The sequence below is a fragment of the Gopherus evgoodei genome, chromosome 6, assembly GCF_007399415.2.
Source record: "Gopherus evgoodei ecotype Sinaloan lineage chromosome 6, rGopEvg1_v1.p, whole genome shotgun sequence".
Lineage (NCBI taxonomy): Eukaryota > Metazoa > Chordata > Testudines > Testudinidae > Gopherus > Gopherus evgoodei.
Window position 1 is genome coordinate 84,585,605 of NC_044327.1, and position 18,135 is coordinate 84,603,739.

The following is an 18,135-nucleotide window of genomic DNA, read 5'->3' on the forward strand; positions in this document are numbered from 1 at the left end:
ACAAAAGCTTATACTCAAATAAATCTATTCATCTTTAAGGTGTCACCAGACTCCTTGTTGTTCCTGTAATGTGATCATCCAGTCTGCTATCTGGGATGAAAGTAGAATGAAACAGTTGCTATTATTCTAGCAAAACTGTACAAGTATTTACAAGTGTTTGGAGTGTTTACAAAGGGAAAAATTGCTGATCCCATAATGTCACTGATTAATTTTGTGGAATAATATTGCAGTTTGAAGGTATTTTACAGAAATTAAGTACCTAGTAAATGAAATTGGATCCATTGATCATTTGACTTATCAAAAGGTTAGACTTAAATTCTCTAGGCTTGACACATCATACATTGGTTTTTGGTCTGAAACAAAATAGTATTGAACCCTCCTCCTACATTTTTCAAAAAAAGACTGGGAAAATAGTTCCTTTCCATTGTTTTTACAAAGAAGAGAAATTAAGTCTAACGTCCTTTAAACAAAAATAAGCTATGGAATGTGGGGACATGATTATGAAAATTCACTTTCTACTGTGTTTGTCTGTTCAACTTTCTTTGTCTCTGTGAAATAACTTGTGAATTAGAAGTCATTTTCCTGAATTGCAAAAACACTCAAGAGATTGGTAACGAATTTGGTAGGTAAGTTGCATGGCTCACCACGTACACCCTTGCATTTTGTCACCAAGCATCCAAAACTGTGCAGAATGTATGAACATTCACAAAAAAATAAGGACTATGTTCACATTGGAAAAAAGGAAGATCAGGATGCAGTAAAAGGAAGCAATTAGTTTATGTGTAGTTCCATTAATCTGAGCAGCACCATGGTGATAACCTAAACAGCCTTGATTTTGAAAGTACTTTGTTTTTCATACATATTTTAATCGTGCAGTCATCTTCGAGATATTTATGGTCTAACAGAAGGTCTTATTTATAGTTAGAGCAGTGTAGTGTCTCTGAGTATGGAAGTAAACAAGATGTGAATAAACATTAGGTCTCTACCTCACTTGCAGTATTATGTTGCCATTGTCCATCAACATTCCAAACTTGCAACCTGCAGCAGTAGTCTTCAGATCCCTCCTTAAAACTCACTCAGTCGGTGTGATGCCTGCAAAAACTTGACAATGATCAGGTACCTGGTGTGCTGAGATGACTATGATGCGGACCAATACTGGTCTCATTGTTTCCTTCTACACCTACATCTCTGTCTGCATCTATCTGTTATCTCTTGTCTTATACTTAGACTGTAAGCTCTTTTGGGGCCTTTGTTCTGTGTTTGTACAGCCCCTAGCATGATGAGCTCCTGGTCATTGACTGGGGCACCTAGGTGCTACTGCAAAAATGGTTATGGTGATGTTTTGCAACACAATTGCAGACATTACAAGTAAGTTTAGAGTGCCCTGTTACTATTTATGCTTAAAATGTAAAAGTAATGTTACATGAAAATGAACATTTCATGGTAGTTTTATCATTGTTTCTAATATTTTGTTTCAGTTCATTGTACTGATATATTCATTGTGAGAAATTCTCTAATCTGGCTCTGGCTACCATATTTTTTGCCTGTTATACATTGTGTACATGGTAAATGTTATATAATGCTTTTTATGCCAGAATTAAGACATCGAGGTTCATTTAGTTTAGCAATCCCAGTAAGTAATTTTGTAATAAAAGAATGATTGGTTTTTTATTACAGTTTCAAAATGATGCTTAACAACAGGATTTGTGCCAATGGTATCAACATTTTAGTATTTGAGCCTTAGGAATGAATTATATTTTAATCAAATTACTGCTTAGATGAATTGTTAAATGATATTGCATATATAATAGTACAATTGGTTCTCTGGATTTACTACAATATATTGAATGTTGACATAAAACCGATATATTTTCATTAGCCTTTGTCATCTGTAATCAGAGTAAATAGTTCTAGCTAATACTAACCTAAATATTAGCTGAATTATCAGATAATGTCAGTTTGTCTTCTATAACTTGATGAACTGACTTAATAATGCAAGATGTCTCAAGTACCTTCCATTGGGAACTATTTATCATTCATCCAAATTTAAAACTCATTTCAAGCAAGGTCCTGAGACTCCATGTTCATAAAGTCTCTATATTATTCTAAAGAGTCAGCTGTGAGACTGCCAACAGAAAATGATGTACAATATATAAATAGAACTTTGTTTCCCAAACTAATAATTAATAAGTAAATTTTAAATTTCAGGGAAATGATTGTTTCAGTATAGCTCACTTAATATCAAGGGTTTCTGAAATCTTCAAATTCCAGTAACCATTTTGACTAGTACACTACATAGGTCAACAAAATACACCCCTGCTGCCTCTTATATCCCAGTAGAGGTGACCTAATAGAGTATGGATAGAAGTTCTGGACAATTTTCTGTTTTTGTAAGTCTCTGCTATGAAATCAACCCTACTTCTAGCTACTTATGCAATCCAAACTGACTGCTGCTCCTGCCCCTCTAGTAAATGCACTGTTTTGGGAGTGTGAGGGAATACTGTGTTTAACAAGGAAAAAGAAAGGAATTCCTTTACACCAGATGTTATGTTAATTACAAAGCAACCAACAGCAAGGATCCTGAGCAATTTGATTAAGGACGGAACTGAAGTCATTTGGCGGGGGGAAAGTAGACATGTCACAACCACAGACCTTGATGCTCCAGAGCTATTTCCATAAGGTTGGATTGAGACATCGCTAATACCCTTTTGTAAGAGGTGGTGGACAGCTGCACCACAGCAGGATGAGGCCTAGGAAGGATTTATTATTCACAGAGCTCCCCCTTCTTCCTGGAAAGTGAGTATTTGCTATAGCACTCTTCTGGGCATAGCAGAGTTCCCCTCACACACTCAGCTTCACCAACAAATGCTTTGGGTGAGGCTCATCTAAGGCTCTGCCCTCTCTGTCCCCACCTTACCCACTTGCTCTTGAGGGGAGTAGTTGCCCCATGGAGCTGTGTTTCCCCTACCCAAAGTCATGATCCAGACAGGGCATTGGGAATGTGCTTATTCCCCTTGCAATTTTGCTCATAATAGATACTTACGATCTGGCTAATCTTATTTACCCTATGATTGGAAAATAGTTGATAGATTCAAGCTGGTGCAGGTTAGAGCAGCCCTTTAGTTGCCCTCATTTGTGCCAGGGGTTGGTCTGACCACCACCCAGTCCCAGGATCACAGGAGACAGAAAGGTGGTTTAGAATAACCTTTTCTTACTACTCAGCTGTGTCAAATGTGAGCTCAGCACAGCTGAAGATTGGATCTATTGTTTTTTGTGTTTCTCTTCCACTGATCCAGATGAGTAGGTTGTCTGGACTGACCTACAGAGAGGCAGGAAAGAATGGAGAATTGACAAGGGCCTAGTCCTTTAGAGGGTCCTGAAATCACTATGAAAACTTATTTTTATAGTTAAGTAATGCCTTGCAACAATAATGAGGGCTCCCTGGTGTTGGGATTTCTCCAGCTATTTGGATACCAGGTACAGTTATGCTCTCCTGCAGGGTAGGTGACAGTTGGATAGTATGTGCAGGTAGAGTTGGTAGGGGACTAAGAATGTTTTACTATCCGATGGAGTAGAACATCTTTAAGGGAAACTGCAGAAATTCACATTGGCAGCTTTTCTGGTTGCGAATGCCTCTTCTTTAGCCTGTAGAAGAAGAAACATGAAGAACAAGACTTCTAGCCTGTTTTCATATGATTGTGTCTATGAATTGTCTGAACTGAGAATGAAAATAATTTACAGATAAATAACTGTCGCCAATCAAACTTACTAAATTCTACACACCAATCTCCTGAAACCACGGTTAAAAAAGAGAACCACTAAGAAGCTGTATGCTTATTATAGTTCACTAAACTTTGAGGTCTAAGCAGCTTCTGCTGAATCTACTCAGTGGAATAAGAACTCCTGCTATTTATGTTTCCTTTACTGAATCTCTAATCACTTCAATGATAAATCTGAAAATTGTTCTTTGGTTCCCCAAACACTTCACATCTCATTTAGAAACCGAATAAGAGTCAGAAGAAGCTGTTGATCTACTTTGAACTAGCATAAGTAGTATGCTCAGCATACTTTTTCTTTCTCCTCTCTTTCTGCAGCAGGATTTGGAAAGAGATTAGGTCATGAGATTTTAGCCAAGATTTTCAGAAATATTAATGTTAAAAAAACTCAATCAAATCAAAATCAGTTTCTCTGAATTGGTACTTCTTTCACTGAGGGCAATTTCAATGCCACTTATAATCTTTTAACCCCCAGTTATTCAGCTATAGAGCTGTTAAAAGAAAAGTAGAAGAATTTTCGTTTCCTAAACCTGGATAAAGATATTTCCCAAATTTTACTCTTTGTCACTGAAGAGATATAAATAAAAAGGTGTATAGAGGACCACCTGCAGCTTCCCCCAATTCTTCATTAAACTATTTGAGGAGGAACATTCTCCATAGACCAGGGGTGGGCAACCTGTGGCTCCGGAGCCACATGCAGCTCTTCAGAAGTTAATATGCGGCTCCTTGTGTAGGCACCGACTCCGGGGCTGGAGGTACAGGCATCAACCTTCCAGTTTTCAGGGGCTGCCACAGGCCCTGCCCTCACTCCACCCCTTCCTGCCCCCTCCCCTGAGGCTTGCATGCCCTCACTTCTCTCCCTTGTCCCCAAAGCCTCCTGCACCCCATGAAACAGCTGATTGGGAAGGGGAGGAAGAGGGGGGCACTGATCAGCAGGGCTGCTGGTGGGCAGGAGTCGCTGGGAGGGGAGCTGATGGGGGGGCTGCTGATGTATTACTGTGGCAATGTACACTGGTAAATTTTGGCTCCTTCTCAGGCTCAGGTTGGCCACCCCTGCCATAGAATGTTTCTGTGACTGCTTGTTGGAAGAAAAAAACAAAACATTTTTTTGAAAAGGTCCCTTTTTTCTATGTTTAATATATTTATTGCATTGTTATTATTTATTCATTGTTATTGTTTCTTTTATGCACTTTATCACTCATTCCTAACATTAAATTTTTCAATAATTTTGCTGTTTATAATGTATAGTAGAATGCATATAAGGGCCAGATGCAGCACCCTAATACTTAAATGAGATCCTTTCTTTTGAATTCAGTGGGCTTTGTATCAGCTCCATGGGTATAACTATTTATTCTGTGTGTGTGTGTGCATGCACACACATACGTATTTGTGTTACAGGCAGAACTGGTGTCATTTTAGGATTACCCGACACTGCTCATTTTAAGATCCTGTTTTCAATGCCAGCTGTCTGGCACAGGCTGAATTTTGGGGGATGTGTGTGAAAATTTCAGACAAAATGGTTCAACTATTTCTGAGAATGAGGTTAGGAAAAAAATATTTTTTGGCAGTGTTAAAAAAAATCTGGTGACCTTTCCTTTGAGACACTCTAGTGCCACTATGCTTTGGAACAAGGACTTGAAATTTGACAGGGTGCACTTTGCATCAGGGATATGCTGTTAGCTGTTCCTGTGAAAATCCATCCAAATATGTTCAAATTATGTCTTTGAAACATTGCAGTTCTCATATGAATAATAGAGACTTCTTAGAGTTTAGCAACTAAAATTTCTGAAGAATCTGTTCACAGTGAGCATGCTCTATCCCTTACAGCTCCTACGTTTGAACAGGATGAGAATGCCATCCCCAATAGAGGAATGGAGGATGCTTCAATGCAGAGTTATGGGGTCCAGAAGGAAGTTCCCTTTAATTGCTGATGCTGACTCTTCCAGACTGGGACAGAACCAGGCATCAGAACCGAGAGCAGGGACCCTGTCTCTCTTGTACTTTCAGTGCCCCCCTGTCATAACTTCCTACTCAGATCTGAACCTTAGAGTTCAGAACATGAGAAGCTAGCATGAAACCTCCAAACTTAATTACCAGCTTGGATCTGATATCGCTGCCACCAGCCAGAAAATTCCACTGTCTGGCTCACTCTGGTCTCCCCAAAACCTTCCCTGGGGAACCCCAAGACTCAGATGCCCTGAGTCTCACCACAATGGGAACTAACCCACTTCCCTTCCCCCTCTTTACCTCCTCCCAGATTTCCCCGCCCTGGGTACTCTGAGATTCCCTGCTTCAAGTCCTTGAAACACAAGCACTGAGAAATCAAATATCTCTCTCCCCTCACCCAGAGGTTATGCAAATTCAGGCTTAGTAAATCTAACACAAAGAGATTTTCCCCCTCCCTTCGTTCCTTAGCCTTAACCAGTTAAAAAAAACCCTCAAACAGGTCTCTAAAAAAAAGCTTTATATAAAAAGAAAGAAAAAGACATAAAAATGGTCTCTGTATCAAGGTGACAATATACAGGGTCAATGGCTTAAAAGAAAAAATGAATAAACAGCCTTATTAAAAAAAATACAATTTAAAACATTCCAGCAAACTACACACATGTAAATACAAAAAAAAAACACAATATAAACCTATTGTCTGTCTATCTTTGTACTTACAACTTGGAAACAGAAGATTAGAAAGCCTGGAGATAGAGAGATCACTCTCAGAGTCGAGAGGGCCACCGAACCAAGACAAAGAACACCCACCCAACAACTTCCGTCCCTGGACATTTGAAAAATCTTGTTTTCTGATTGGTCCTCTGGTCAGGTGTTTGGTTCCCTTTGTTAACCCTTTACAGGTAAAAGAACATTAACCCTTAGCTATCTGTTTATGACACCCCCACCCGTGCTGGTGGCCAGGCAGCATGGATGAGGATGGTGTCTAATTCGAATGCAGAGAGGACAAGAGCTGGACAGGGAGAGGGAAAGCAGAAGTTGGGGATGAGGAGCCTGGTTTGACTTGAACTGTGTTTGGGGAGAGAAACTGAGACTGGGAGCCATGATGAGAGGGGAGGCTGGGCCTGGCTATGCAAAGAGACTGAAACTAAGGAAAGGGAATGCTTTGAATTATTTGGTCAGAGGAGATGAGAGGTGGAGAGGCTAGGAGCGATTGGCCCAATAAATTGGGTTTGGTAATCAAGGAGAGAAATGGGAGAGGGACTGAGAGCCATTGGTGGGTGGAATACTGTGAGACTGGATGAGGACCTGGGGGAAGAGGTGAGTCTTGGACTGGAAAAGAGCTGAAGGTAAACGGGGGCAGGGAGGAATGGGACAGACCTGACAAGAAGCCAGTTTGCAGGGGGAGCACTGAGACTGGCAAGAAGCCAAGGAGAAGGTATGGGTGAAAACTGAAGATAAGGAGCATGAGGAGGGAGCTGGGGCTGGGAACCCGTGGGAGTGAAGAGAGAGAGATCAGAGTGGGTGAGGAGCCAAGAAGGGAGAACTGGTACTAACTAGGCAAGGAGACGGGATGAGGAGGAAGAGGGAACTAGGATTGGCTAGCTAAGGAGACTTGAACTGGGATGAGAAAATCTGAGGAGTGGAGACTGGGATTGGGTAGACCACGAGAATGAGGCTGAGTGAAAGAGGAAAGAGTGAAGAAGAGACAGGACTGGGACAAAGACAGGCTGGAGGAAATAGAGCATAATGGTCTGTGTCCAGCAGAGCACACTCTTTTCCAGAGTCTGGAATGGAACACATGATTCTTAATTTCTACAATTCTTCTGCTGTCAGCAAATGTCTGTGAAACCGATTGGCAAAGCGTGTCTCTCATCCCCCCCTAGTCCTGGTCCACATAGATGGTGACAGCTTACTATGGCTCAGTTACTCCATTAGCTCAATTGGCAGAGGTCTGTGTGATGGATCTAAAGATTCCAAACATGCCGAGCACCCATGTGGGTGTCAATATGATGTCACATGATGGAATTTCTGGGTGTTTTTTTTTTGCCTGTGTAACGTTAATCGGGCACCCGTGTGTGTACACATTATGATACAGTCTTTAATTACATGATTACATTTTTTCCACAGCCCTACCTCATTCAGTGTACACGATGAACTTGCTCTGGGGATGAATCAGGATTCTGTACTGAAGGAGTCTGTTGTCAGTATGACCCTTCCTCATTTGCTGCAGAAGTTGGAAGATGTGTAGTGAGAGAGACAGCAGGGTACTGCAGAAAGAGAAAGGATAAGGTTAAGGCCAGTTGAATGCTGCCAAGGAGAATTACTCTGTGTCTTCACAAAGTTTCTGTGTGATACTGGGCATGTCACTGAAAGTGAAACTTTTCACAGGTGGTAACAGGAATTGTCTGTTCCTCATTTTTAGGATTCCTAGCTTGATTTGCAGAAGTGCTATGCACTCACTGCTGCAACTGAAGTCAACAGGAGCTATGCTTTGAACGCAGAGTACTATACGATTATAAGTACTGTGAAAAAGCATGCCTTAGGCATCTCAGACTGGGCAATCAAAATCAATGGACACTTTTGACCTTAATCTCTCAGGCCCAAATTTTCAAAGGTATTTAGGTGTTGCTGTGCTCAGCATTGCAACGCCTAACTGATTGAGGAGCATAAATCTCATTTGCAAAAGAGATTTAGGCACTTCCAGATTTAGGCTTTGTGGAACTGTCACTTTTTGTGACTTTTCTTGATTTTAAGTTCTTGTGCATATATAAAATCAATATGCCCACCCTTGCCATGGTCACGCTCAGGAAACAATTAATGATATTGTACTCGCTTGTCAAGATAATTAACTTACTCTGGGCAAAAGTGTGAATATAATTTTGTAAGACTAAGTTAAATGAGTCTATGTTCTGCAATGACTAAAAAAATTAGAGAAAGCTGTTGCAGAGACATAGCTCCTGTATTTCTCTTCAGCCAATGTAAACACATTTTTAATACGTTCTATTCAAGGCAGCTAGTATGTAGTCTTCAGAAGCCCAAGTGTGAAAACAGTACCTAGTGACTGAAACAAGAACTATTTCAATTAATATAAGTACAGTACATAAAGAAGTAGGTAATTTTCAACCATTCATAACATCATATTGTTTTGATTGTCTAATAGAGCTCCGATTACTGTGATAAAAAGTAGGGGCTTGATTTTTTTCCCTTGTAATAAAAAGAAAGCCAGTATCATTTTGAAAATACTTGCATCTTGTTGAACTCTGTGGATTTCTAATTTTGTTCCACTTTACTTTCCCACTTATCTGAGCCTTGCATGTCAACCAACATCCTTCCTGCTGGAGACAGGTTAGGATACTTCTGTTCTATATGGGTTCTTATACCACACTCATCACCATAGTATCTGAACACCTTCCAGTGGTGCACTAAGCAATTTGAATAAAATCTATTACAAGGTGTTTGTTCTGTCATCCTCTCCCCAGAGGGAGAAGCAGGTGCAGTCGAATGTCTTGTTTTGGTAGGTTTTCATGTTTTTGGGGTTTTTTTTAAATATGCCTGTTGCTATGTATTTACGTTTGAAAAGGCAAGGTCAAAGAAGTATACTTTGCACTTGGAGCAGAAGATGATGAGGTTTGTGATGGCCCTTAGTTCCTGGAAGAGTTCATTTCAGTGTCTTGAACTGGCCTCCAAGAAAGTTCTGTCTCCCACACAGAAGAGCTTTACCGTTATTGTAGAGAGAGTTCCATTGTAACAGAGGAGCACAGTTATCTGCTATGGTCCTTATCTCAGAGCTTTGGGGTTTTTTTCGATATCCTGGGCCTAGCCCACGGTGCACATTGAACATAGGCACCAAGAACTTAGTCATGGTTTGAAATTCTATGATAAGCCTGTGTAGAGAGTGCAGGGTGATGTGCTAGTAGTAGCCTGTGTTGCTGAGGAGATGCACTATAGCATTCTGTACATTCTGTAGTTAGAGTTTCTTAAGTGCTGAAGCCTTCTTGCCCAGGTTTATCTCATTACTGACGTCCAGCCAAGATGCGACAGTGCTGTAAATAACAGAGGTTATGTCATTGTCCAGGAGGATGGGATGAAATCTGCTGACCAACCGGAGAGGATAGAAAGAGTTACTTGCAGATGCTGCTATGTGAGAGTTTAGCGACAGTAAGGCCCCAGGAATGCTCGTAAGCTACAGATTCAGTTATCAGTTGTGGTGTGTTTCTTTAACCAGAGGAGAATGGACCTTGACTGTGAACTCTTCAAAATGCTTTCCTCTGGCCACCAGCATCACCTCTATGCTGCTTGAGTTCAGCTTCAGACAGTTGTTCTTTACAATTAGGAGCCTGTCATTGTCAGTCTCTTTGCTTGGGTTAAGCATACTCCCATTGGATTAAGGCTTCTGAGTCACTTAGGCACTTTTGAAAATGTGCCTAATGCCTAGAGCTACAATTTTGTCAGGGAGGTCATGGAATCCGTGACTTCCAGAGACTTCTGTGACTTGAGCCTGTGGCACCTGGGAGCTCCAGGGTCCCCCACCACCAGTGGTGGCTGGGAACTGTGGGGACCCCGAGCTCCTAGCCACAGCAAGTGAGGGGCATGCCCCAGGAGCTCCCAGGCACCATGGGCAGCTGGAGTGCCCCCGAACTGGAAGCCACCATGGGTGGCCAGGGTGCCCCAAAGCTCCCAGCCACCACAGGTGGTGGGGATGCCCCAAGCTCGAAGCCAAGGGCAGTGAGGGGACCCCAGAGCTCTGAGCTGGGGCCCCCCTTGGTGGTGTGGGGACCTTGCAGCTCCCCATTTTGTCAAGCATATTTTTAGTAAAAGTCACGATTAGGTCATGGGTTCCATGAATTTTTCTTTATTGCCTGTGACCTGTCCATGACTTTTTACTAAGTATATGCGTGACAAAATCTTAGCCTTACCAATGCCTCAGTGATATTTCTAGTCTTGGTAAGTTTAGGGGGTGAGAGATCAGAGCACAGAATTAAATCTAGAACTCCCACATGGCAATACAGATCATTACTTCTAGGCCATCAGTCCTGCTCACTGTACAGATATTTTAAATAAGATTTTAAACATATTTTCTGTTAAATTACATAATATGAATTTATGGTGCTATAATTGCTATCTCTTCTTGTACCATAATTCCACTTAGACAAAAGTAAACTGAGTAAGATACTTCTCTGAAAAAATGTCCTTGTTATTTAAAAACCCTTGATACACTAGCAGCCTATTATTTAAATCAAGTTTCATTGACTTACTTTTGATAGAATGAAATCATAAATGTTATATTGTAAACAAGAAAAGCTAAAATTGAATGGCCAAATTAGTGAATAAATCTGGTTAGGATTGTTATGGATTAACTCAAGTCCAGTTATTTTCTTTACATAAATATTTTGAATCACACTCACAGTATTCTCTTGCAGCCATAGTGCACCACTTATTGCAATAGAACAGAAAATGAAAACCATGCAATATATGGTTCTCTATGGATTATTAGGTAAACATGATTCAAATATTTGCACACAGTAAATTAGTGAAGTAGTCCATTAGGACTTTATTGCTTTATGTACTTTATAAGTTAAATTATTATTGTTGAAAATTAGTGTAAACAATGACCATCAACAGCTACTGATCATAGAGGCTAGTTTTAATCTTTGCATATTTTCATCTATTTTTATGTTGTCTAGAGATGCCTGGGTATACCAAGCAGATACAAATAAATATTCTGGCTAATTTTTATTCAACTGGCATTTTTTAATTTGTTTTAATTATTAAGTGTAAAGAGACACCGTAAACTCAGTAACTTGACATAAAACCAAACCTAAGTTTTCTGTTTTTAAAGAGAAATACTCTTGTATGAAGAGATTAAACAATTTAAATTCTCCCATTTCATCTTCTTATGAAAAGCTGGGAAAGCAAATTGCAAATATTTAAAATGTCAAACAAATGGAAATATGAATGATATACCACTTATATTGCATGTAAAAAGAAGCTATGGTTTGCAGTGGAACTGTGAAAAGGATTTCTGAATAATTCATCAGAAATAGGTTAAATCAGAATATTTCCATGCAACCCATTTTGTGGTTGTTTATTGATCTGCTTGTTGTAAGTTTTAAGGATATATTTCTTCATACATTCTTAGACTGAAAAACATATTATGCCAAAGACAATGAAAATCTGTTTTATTCCATTGTTGTGACTTCATTGCTATTTTCTTTAAATTACACCTTCTGTCATGTATATTATGCAGTTTTCATTGTATTTATTTAGATTTTTTCAGGGACTAACAGTGGCTTTAGGTCCTTCACAATAATTTAAACAATATTCTTACAATTTCAAGTCAGTAATACACTTAATGAACACCATAAGCAAACAATGGCCAAAGTAGCCAGCATGATAACCCAGACTTTACAGTTGCTTTATCCCCTGGCCTGTTAACCCCTTCTCACCCCAAAACATAAGAGAAAAGATGAGCTTTGTAACGTATGCCTGGAAGCATAACAACTGGAGCTCTGGTAGACCTGGTGAGTGAGTTCCAAAGTCAAGACTCTTTCTTTTAAACTGAGGTACTGTCACATAGGGAGAGACGCAGTCTCTTGGGTAATGAGATCCCAAATCATTTAGGGCTTTGTAGGTTAAAACCAACACACTGAACTGCACCCAGAAACGTTATGGTCCATAATCAAATCATGGATGACTTTAATAAAGTTAATTAACTTAATTAAATGAGTTAATTAACTTAATTAAATGTGCTTTAAACAGCATGAAATAAAGAGCTGGTTCCCCCAGCCAACAACATGCACTCCTACAGCCACAGAACTGAGACCAAATATCTTAACCGTGCCTTACTCTTAGTACAGAATGTTACACAAGATTATATATCTTTTCTTTTCCTCCCCTTATCACCACCACCAAAGGAATTCCCTTTTTCCCACCACCCCATTCTTAGCATATGATAAGATTGCAACTGCAGTAGGATACTCAGACAAGCTACCTGAACCAATATGCACACTAACAGACTTATCTACCCCCTCTTTCCATGTGCCTATATCCAGCAAAGCAATGAAAAATTCACTTATCTTAAACCTCTCTAACTCTATGGATCCTTCACCTCTACGATAATCAATATGTCATCCCTCCCATTCCTGGATGCCCAGAATATAAGAAAAATCAGAGAGGACAAAGCAAACATCGTACTTATAATACCAATGTGGCCTTTGTAATATTGATAGGTGGCTTCTCCAGCTGATCAGAGAACAGCCAATTCATCTTCCTCTGTGCCTGGACCTCCTTTTTCAACAATAAGGGAGTAGTCTGTTGACTGCCATGGGTTTTCTGTATTTTCACAGAGTTCAAGCAGGACTGTTACAGTCTAGACAGAACTCTACCTTGAAGTGGTACAGATTTGAAATGGACAAGGTTTTTGTGTTGGGGAAAGGATAAAGAATAAACCCATCATGGGCAAAAGTCCCTGCGATTTTAGAGCATCCCTAGCATTTGAAATAACAGGATTTAGTGGTAACTTCCTAAAGGTGACTCTACCAGGTTTATCTGTGTATCATATATACATCTTGATTAAAGTCAAAGCTCTATTGGCTTCCCCCACAGTCTCCAAGTTTCTTAGGGGAATAACTCAGGAGTCCCCAACACGGTGCGCCCGCGTCCTGGCCAGCGGACAAGCAACATCATTGAGAGGCATCGCTGCCGAAATTCAGCGGCATTTTGGTGGATGCTCGACCGCCGCCACAGTCCTTCATCTGGCGCCCACCAGATGAAAAGGTTGGGGACCACTGGAATAACTAATGACTTTTCTTCTACTAGAAGCCGTTTCCCAGCCTGCTTTTAACAATATCAATGGACCTGTCCTATTAGCCAATGTATCTAACTTCTTTAGAGTACCTGGCTATCAAAATGGCATTACTTCCATTAAGAGGGTCAGCAATGTCAGTGCCTTCAGTGTATCTCCAGCCCGTATAATAATGCACAATGAAAAAATCATTATGAGACTTCATCCCAGCATAATGCCTAAAATGGGCTCAGATTTGCATCTGCTACCCTCCCTGTTTTCTTCCTCAGACCTAATGTCCATCCAGGAGAGTCCTATTTATGCTCTTCAGATGTGAAAGGGCCCCTGTATTATTACCTAAACAAGACTAAATCCTTTAGAAAACAAACAGATTATTTGTTGCCTATTGGAAAAGGTGTAACGGACTGCCTATTAGTGAACACTCTTTCACACTGGATTAGGAAACATATTGTTATTTTTTAGTCAGAAAACCAGTACTTCTAGGGTTAAAGATACACATACACCACTAGGGCTACTGCTACTTCTGTAGCTTGTTTGAGACTGATCCCAACTGAAGAGATTTTCAAAGCAGCAACATGGAGTTCTGTTCATATTTTCACTGAATACTATTTGTTGGATGTAGAATTGCAATATGATGCTTACTGTGGCATTAATCATTGTGGTTATTTGTGGGACTGGTAGAATCATGAGCACCCATTGTTTTGAAGCTTGGTATGATTTTAAAAGAATATTAAGTCTGCTGAAGTTAAAAGTGGTTGAAAATTTCAAATAGATTATATACGTTAACTTTTTTATACCAGATATATTTATATGTGTGTGTGAGAGAGACACACACATACATTTATAAATATATATAATACAAACATTAAATATATACATAGTCGTGATACATTTAATGGATGAATGTGTCTGTCAGTCCTCTCCTCAAATAACGTATATTTGTGAACTAAAATTAACCATTTCATGTGTATAAAATGAGACTGTTACTGAATTACAGTTTACTTTTAGAGTAAACAATGAAAATTATATCCAGAGAGTTTACTTTCTGCCGTACTGCATTTTGGTCACAGTAGTTTTTGGTTTTATGCCTAGCATGCAATGACAAAGGTTTATTTTTCCTTTGTTCTTTTCAGAGTGCTGCAGCAGCTCCCAGTCCAGTGCTAGGAAACATTCCCCCAGGAGATGGCATGCCAGTAGGTCCTGTACCACCAGGTTTTTTTCAGGTATTCAGAAAAATTATGATTACAGACATTTTAGGATGTAGAAAAGCTTCAGTGCATTATTTGAAGCTGTGTAAAAAAGGCCTATTCTAAATTATATTATGCATCATGTGTACAATATTTAAGAGTTATTTTTAAGAAAAATATATGAGGAAAACAAGTGACCTCTTTGACTAATAATAAGAAATCCATTAAATACAGTATCAATCCTTCACAATTTCAAAGATAAGAATTTGTGCTATTTTATGGTTAAAGCTAGAAAATTAATATGTTATAATAACCTCTTATGAGGAAATGTTAGAATTATATTGATATTTTGGTGTAAGAATTGAGGAGTTGTTCATGTCTAGCTATATGCAAAGTGGAGCCAGAGGGTCAGATTTCAATGGGAGTTAGGCACCTAAGTGTATTTGAAAATCTCACCAAGTACCAATCTGCATGTTTATACATTTAAAATTTGAAATTCTTGCCCCTAGTGCATAACAACAAGCAAAGGAATCAATGCCTACTCTGCCTTCCCTTAAGGTTTGATCTAGGTGAAATTATACCTTTGGTGCTTTGGACACTAGCAGTGCAGTATGCTTACCTGTGGTAAATAACAAGCTGGTATGCAAGGCCAAACTAACAATTTCGGTCCAGGAATGGAGAGCTCATATAAATGATCTATCTGCTTCCTTTCTACCAGGATCCAGTTATTTTTCTTCTTACTGTGCCTGCTATTGCCGTGCAGCCCATAGGAGTGAATGCAACTATAGAGCTGGAGTAACTCCCTAATTTGGACCACAGTGAAGAGACAGACTTTCTACACTTATCCAAGTGTTGAGAGGAATTTTTGCTTCACATATGTGGTCTCCTGCTGAAAAATGAGTAAACTGGGTGTCCAGGCCTGGAGTGTGAGGATGGGGAGGTTCTTTCGTGTGAAAGACAGGGGTGAAAACCAGGAGAATATGGAGGGGGATCTTCATTCTCCTTTCCCACTGAAGACCATGAGACGGGAGTACTAGGTGTGTCTGAAAGGTATATCTTCACTCTCCTCCCAAAATAGGGGGTTGGTGGATATTTTTCTCGTAGGCAATCAGAAATCTTTACTGAATGCTTTTGTTCTGTATGCATGTGTAACCCTTCTGCCCCTCTGAGTTGGCAGCAACAAGGGCCGGGTTCAGTATCCAGGGGTTCTGTTTTAATGACACAATGCATAACCGGCTCGAGCCCCCACCCAGTGACCTGGGACACTTACATACCACACCCTCCTGGGTGCCTCTAGGCGGCAATACTTCCCCTCTCACAAGCACAGAGTCTGAGTGTAGCAAAATCCTTTTAATAAAGGAAGGAAACAATGCGGCATCCAATTGGAGAAACACCACAAACAGGATTATAACACAAACCATAAACAAAACCCACCTCCAAGTACATTTGGCAATGTCCTTTCCCCTTTAGGGTCTTAAGTCTAATTACCCCAAAGTCCAACAACCCAAAAGACTCTGGTCAGTGCCACCCCAGAATTTCAAGAGTTTATCTGCCGAGTTTTACCCCCCTAGCCTGGGTGGAAAGGCCGGGGGGGGAAGAGTCCACACAGGGTGTTAAGGGATACCTTACGTGGGCCAGGGCCAACTGCTCCACCTCTCCATGAAGTTCTGCTGCAGCCTTCACCATGACCTGCTCCACCACACCAGCCGTGCCGCTCCTCCAGCTGTCTGTGCAAACCACTTCACTCTGCTCACTGCTCCATGGGCTGCTCCAACCACGGCTGCTCCAACACACTGCAAACCGCTCCGCTCTGCCAACCGCTTAACAATAGGTCTTCAGGCTCCCCCACAGGTTAACACAGCACTCAGTGATCTCAGCTCAGCCCAGCCCCTTCAGTGATTGCAGCTCTTAGTAGGGGAGCCCTAGTGTTGGTGCACCATTGGCTCAGGGTGAATTCAGCTCAGCAGTCTTTAGATGGACTCCTAAGGGAATCAAAATTAGCTCTACTCTTCAACAGTGGAGAGAGGAGGATGTGCAATTGGTGTTCCAGGCCCTCACAAGGGGCCCATACCATCAGGTACACACACCAGTTCCCAATCTCTCTCCCTTCATGTGGTTTTGGAACCCATGTCCCATGTTTAGCAAGTACCACCCAACTGAGGTTGAATCATCTCTGTCACAAAGCAGTCCCACAGCTCCCCATTCACACAATCAGGGTGACAAACTTTTTTTTTTCTGCCCCAATAACAAAGAAATTGGGGATCCCAGAGCTGTTAAAATAACCATTCCAGTCTGCTGTGGGCTTATGCTAAGTGGAGGGTGGATGCCAATGCAAATCTTTCCCCATTCTTTGAAATTCTTGGAATTCTTTCCACATTCCCTACAATTCACCACCAGATGTCAGGGTAGCGCTCATCCTGACTCTGCTTACACATGAGTGGTAGTAGTATTCAGTATTGTGGTAGCCATGTAGGTCCCAGGAATTCGCAAGAGAAGGTGGTTGAGGTAATATGTTTTATTGGACCAACTTCCGTTTTCGAGAGACAAGCTTACACTTCACATTGAACGGTCCCTTAAAATATGTGTTAGCTAGCTATACTAAACTATCTGTTCAAACCTTGTCATTAGCAGTGACACTTAGAGTTAGTTTCCCAGATCTGAAGAAGAGCTCTGTGTAAGAAGCTTCTCTCTCTCACCAACTGAAGTTGGTCCAATAAAGATATTACCTCACCCATCTTGTCTCTCCGAGTGATAGCAGGTCATCTACATGGAGTTCCTCTTCACACAATCATAGAGGGAGGTGGAGTTCTGACTGCAGGATTCACAACCACAAGAGTTACAGAAGTCTTGAAACTGGTCATAAGCCTTGTGTTTCACCTGCTAACCCAGAATCTGAGCCAAATTGTTCAGTGTAGTCAGGGCCGGTGCAAGGAAGTTTTGTGCCCTAGGTGAAACTTCCACCTTGCGCCACCTCCCTACCCAGCTAACCCCGCCCCCCCGCGGCAGTTACCCCCGCCCCACTAGAGGAGCCCCCCCCACGGCAGTTAACCCAGCCCTCCACCTGGGGAGTCTGCCGCCCCCTCCCTGCAGCAGCTACCCCCCTCCATGGCAGCTAACCCCGCCCGGAGAGTCCCCCCCCCCCGCAGCAGCTAACCCCACCTAGGGAGACTCCCTTCCCCACGGAAGCTAACCCCGCCCCGGGAGACCCCCCCCCCCACAGGAGCTAACCCCACCTGGCTCCGCCTCCTCTGCTGAGCACGCCGGCATCACTCTAATTCTCCTCCTTTCCCAGGCTTGCGATGCTGATTGGAGGAGAATTAGAGCGGGGGCTGTGTGCTCAGCAGAGGAGACAGAGTGGAGGAGATCTGGGGCAGGGAGCAGTTCCCCTGTGTGCCCCCTACCCCCCGTTACTGCAGGTGAC

The 18,135-nt window shown here is 41.3% G+C and overlaps 1 protein-coding gene across 4 annotated transcripts in view; it reads left to right on the forward strand.

Moving 5' to 3' along the window:
* Positions 1–18,135, forward strand: part of SSBP2 (single stranded DNA binding protein 2) — a 249,215-nt gene that overhangs the window by 171,589 nt on the left and 59,491 nt on the right. For all 4 annotated transcript variants that reach the window (XM_030568064.1, XM_030568061.1, XM_030568062.1 and 1 more), the window contains one exon: positions 14,661–14,750. In XM_030568064.1, coding sequence (XP_030423924.1) covers positions 14,661–14,750 — 90 coding nt within the window. The remainder of the gene's footprint in view (positions 1–14,660; positions 14,751–18,135) is intronic.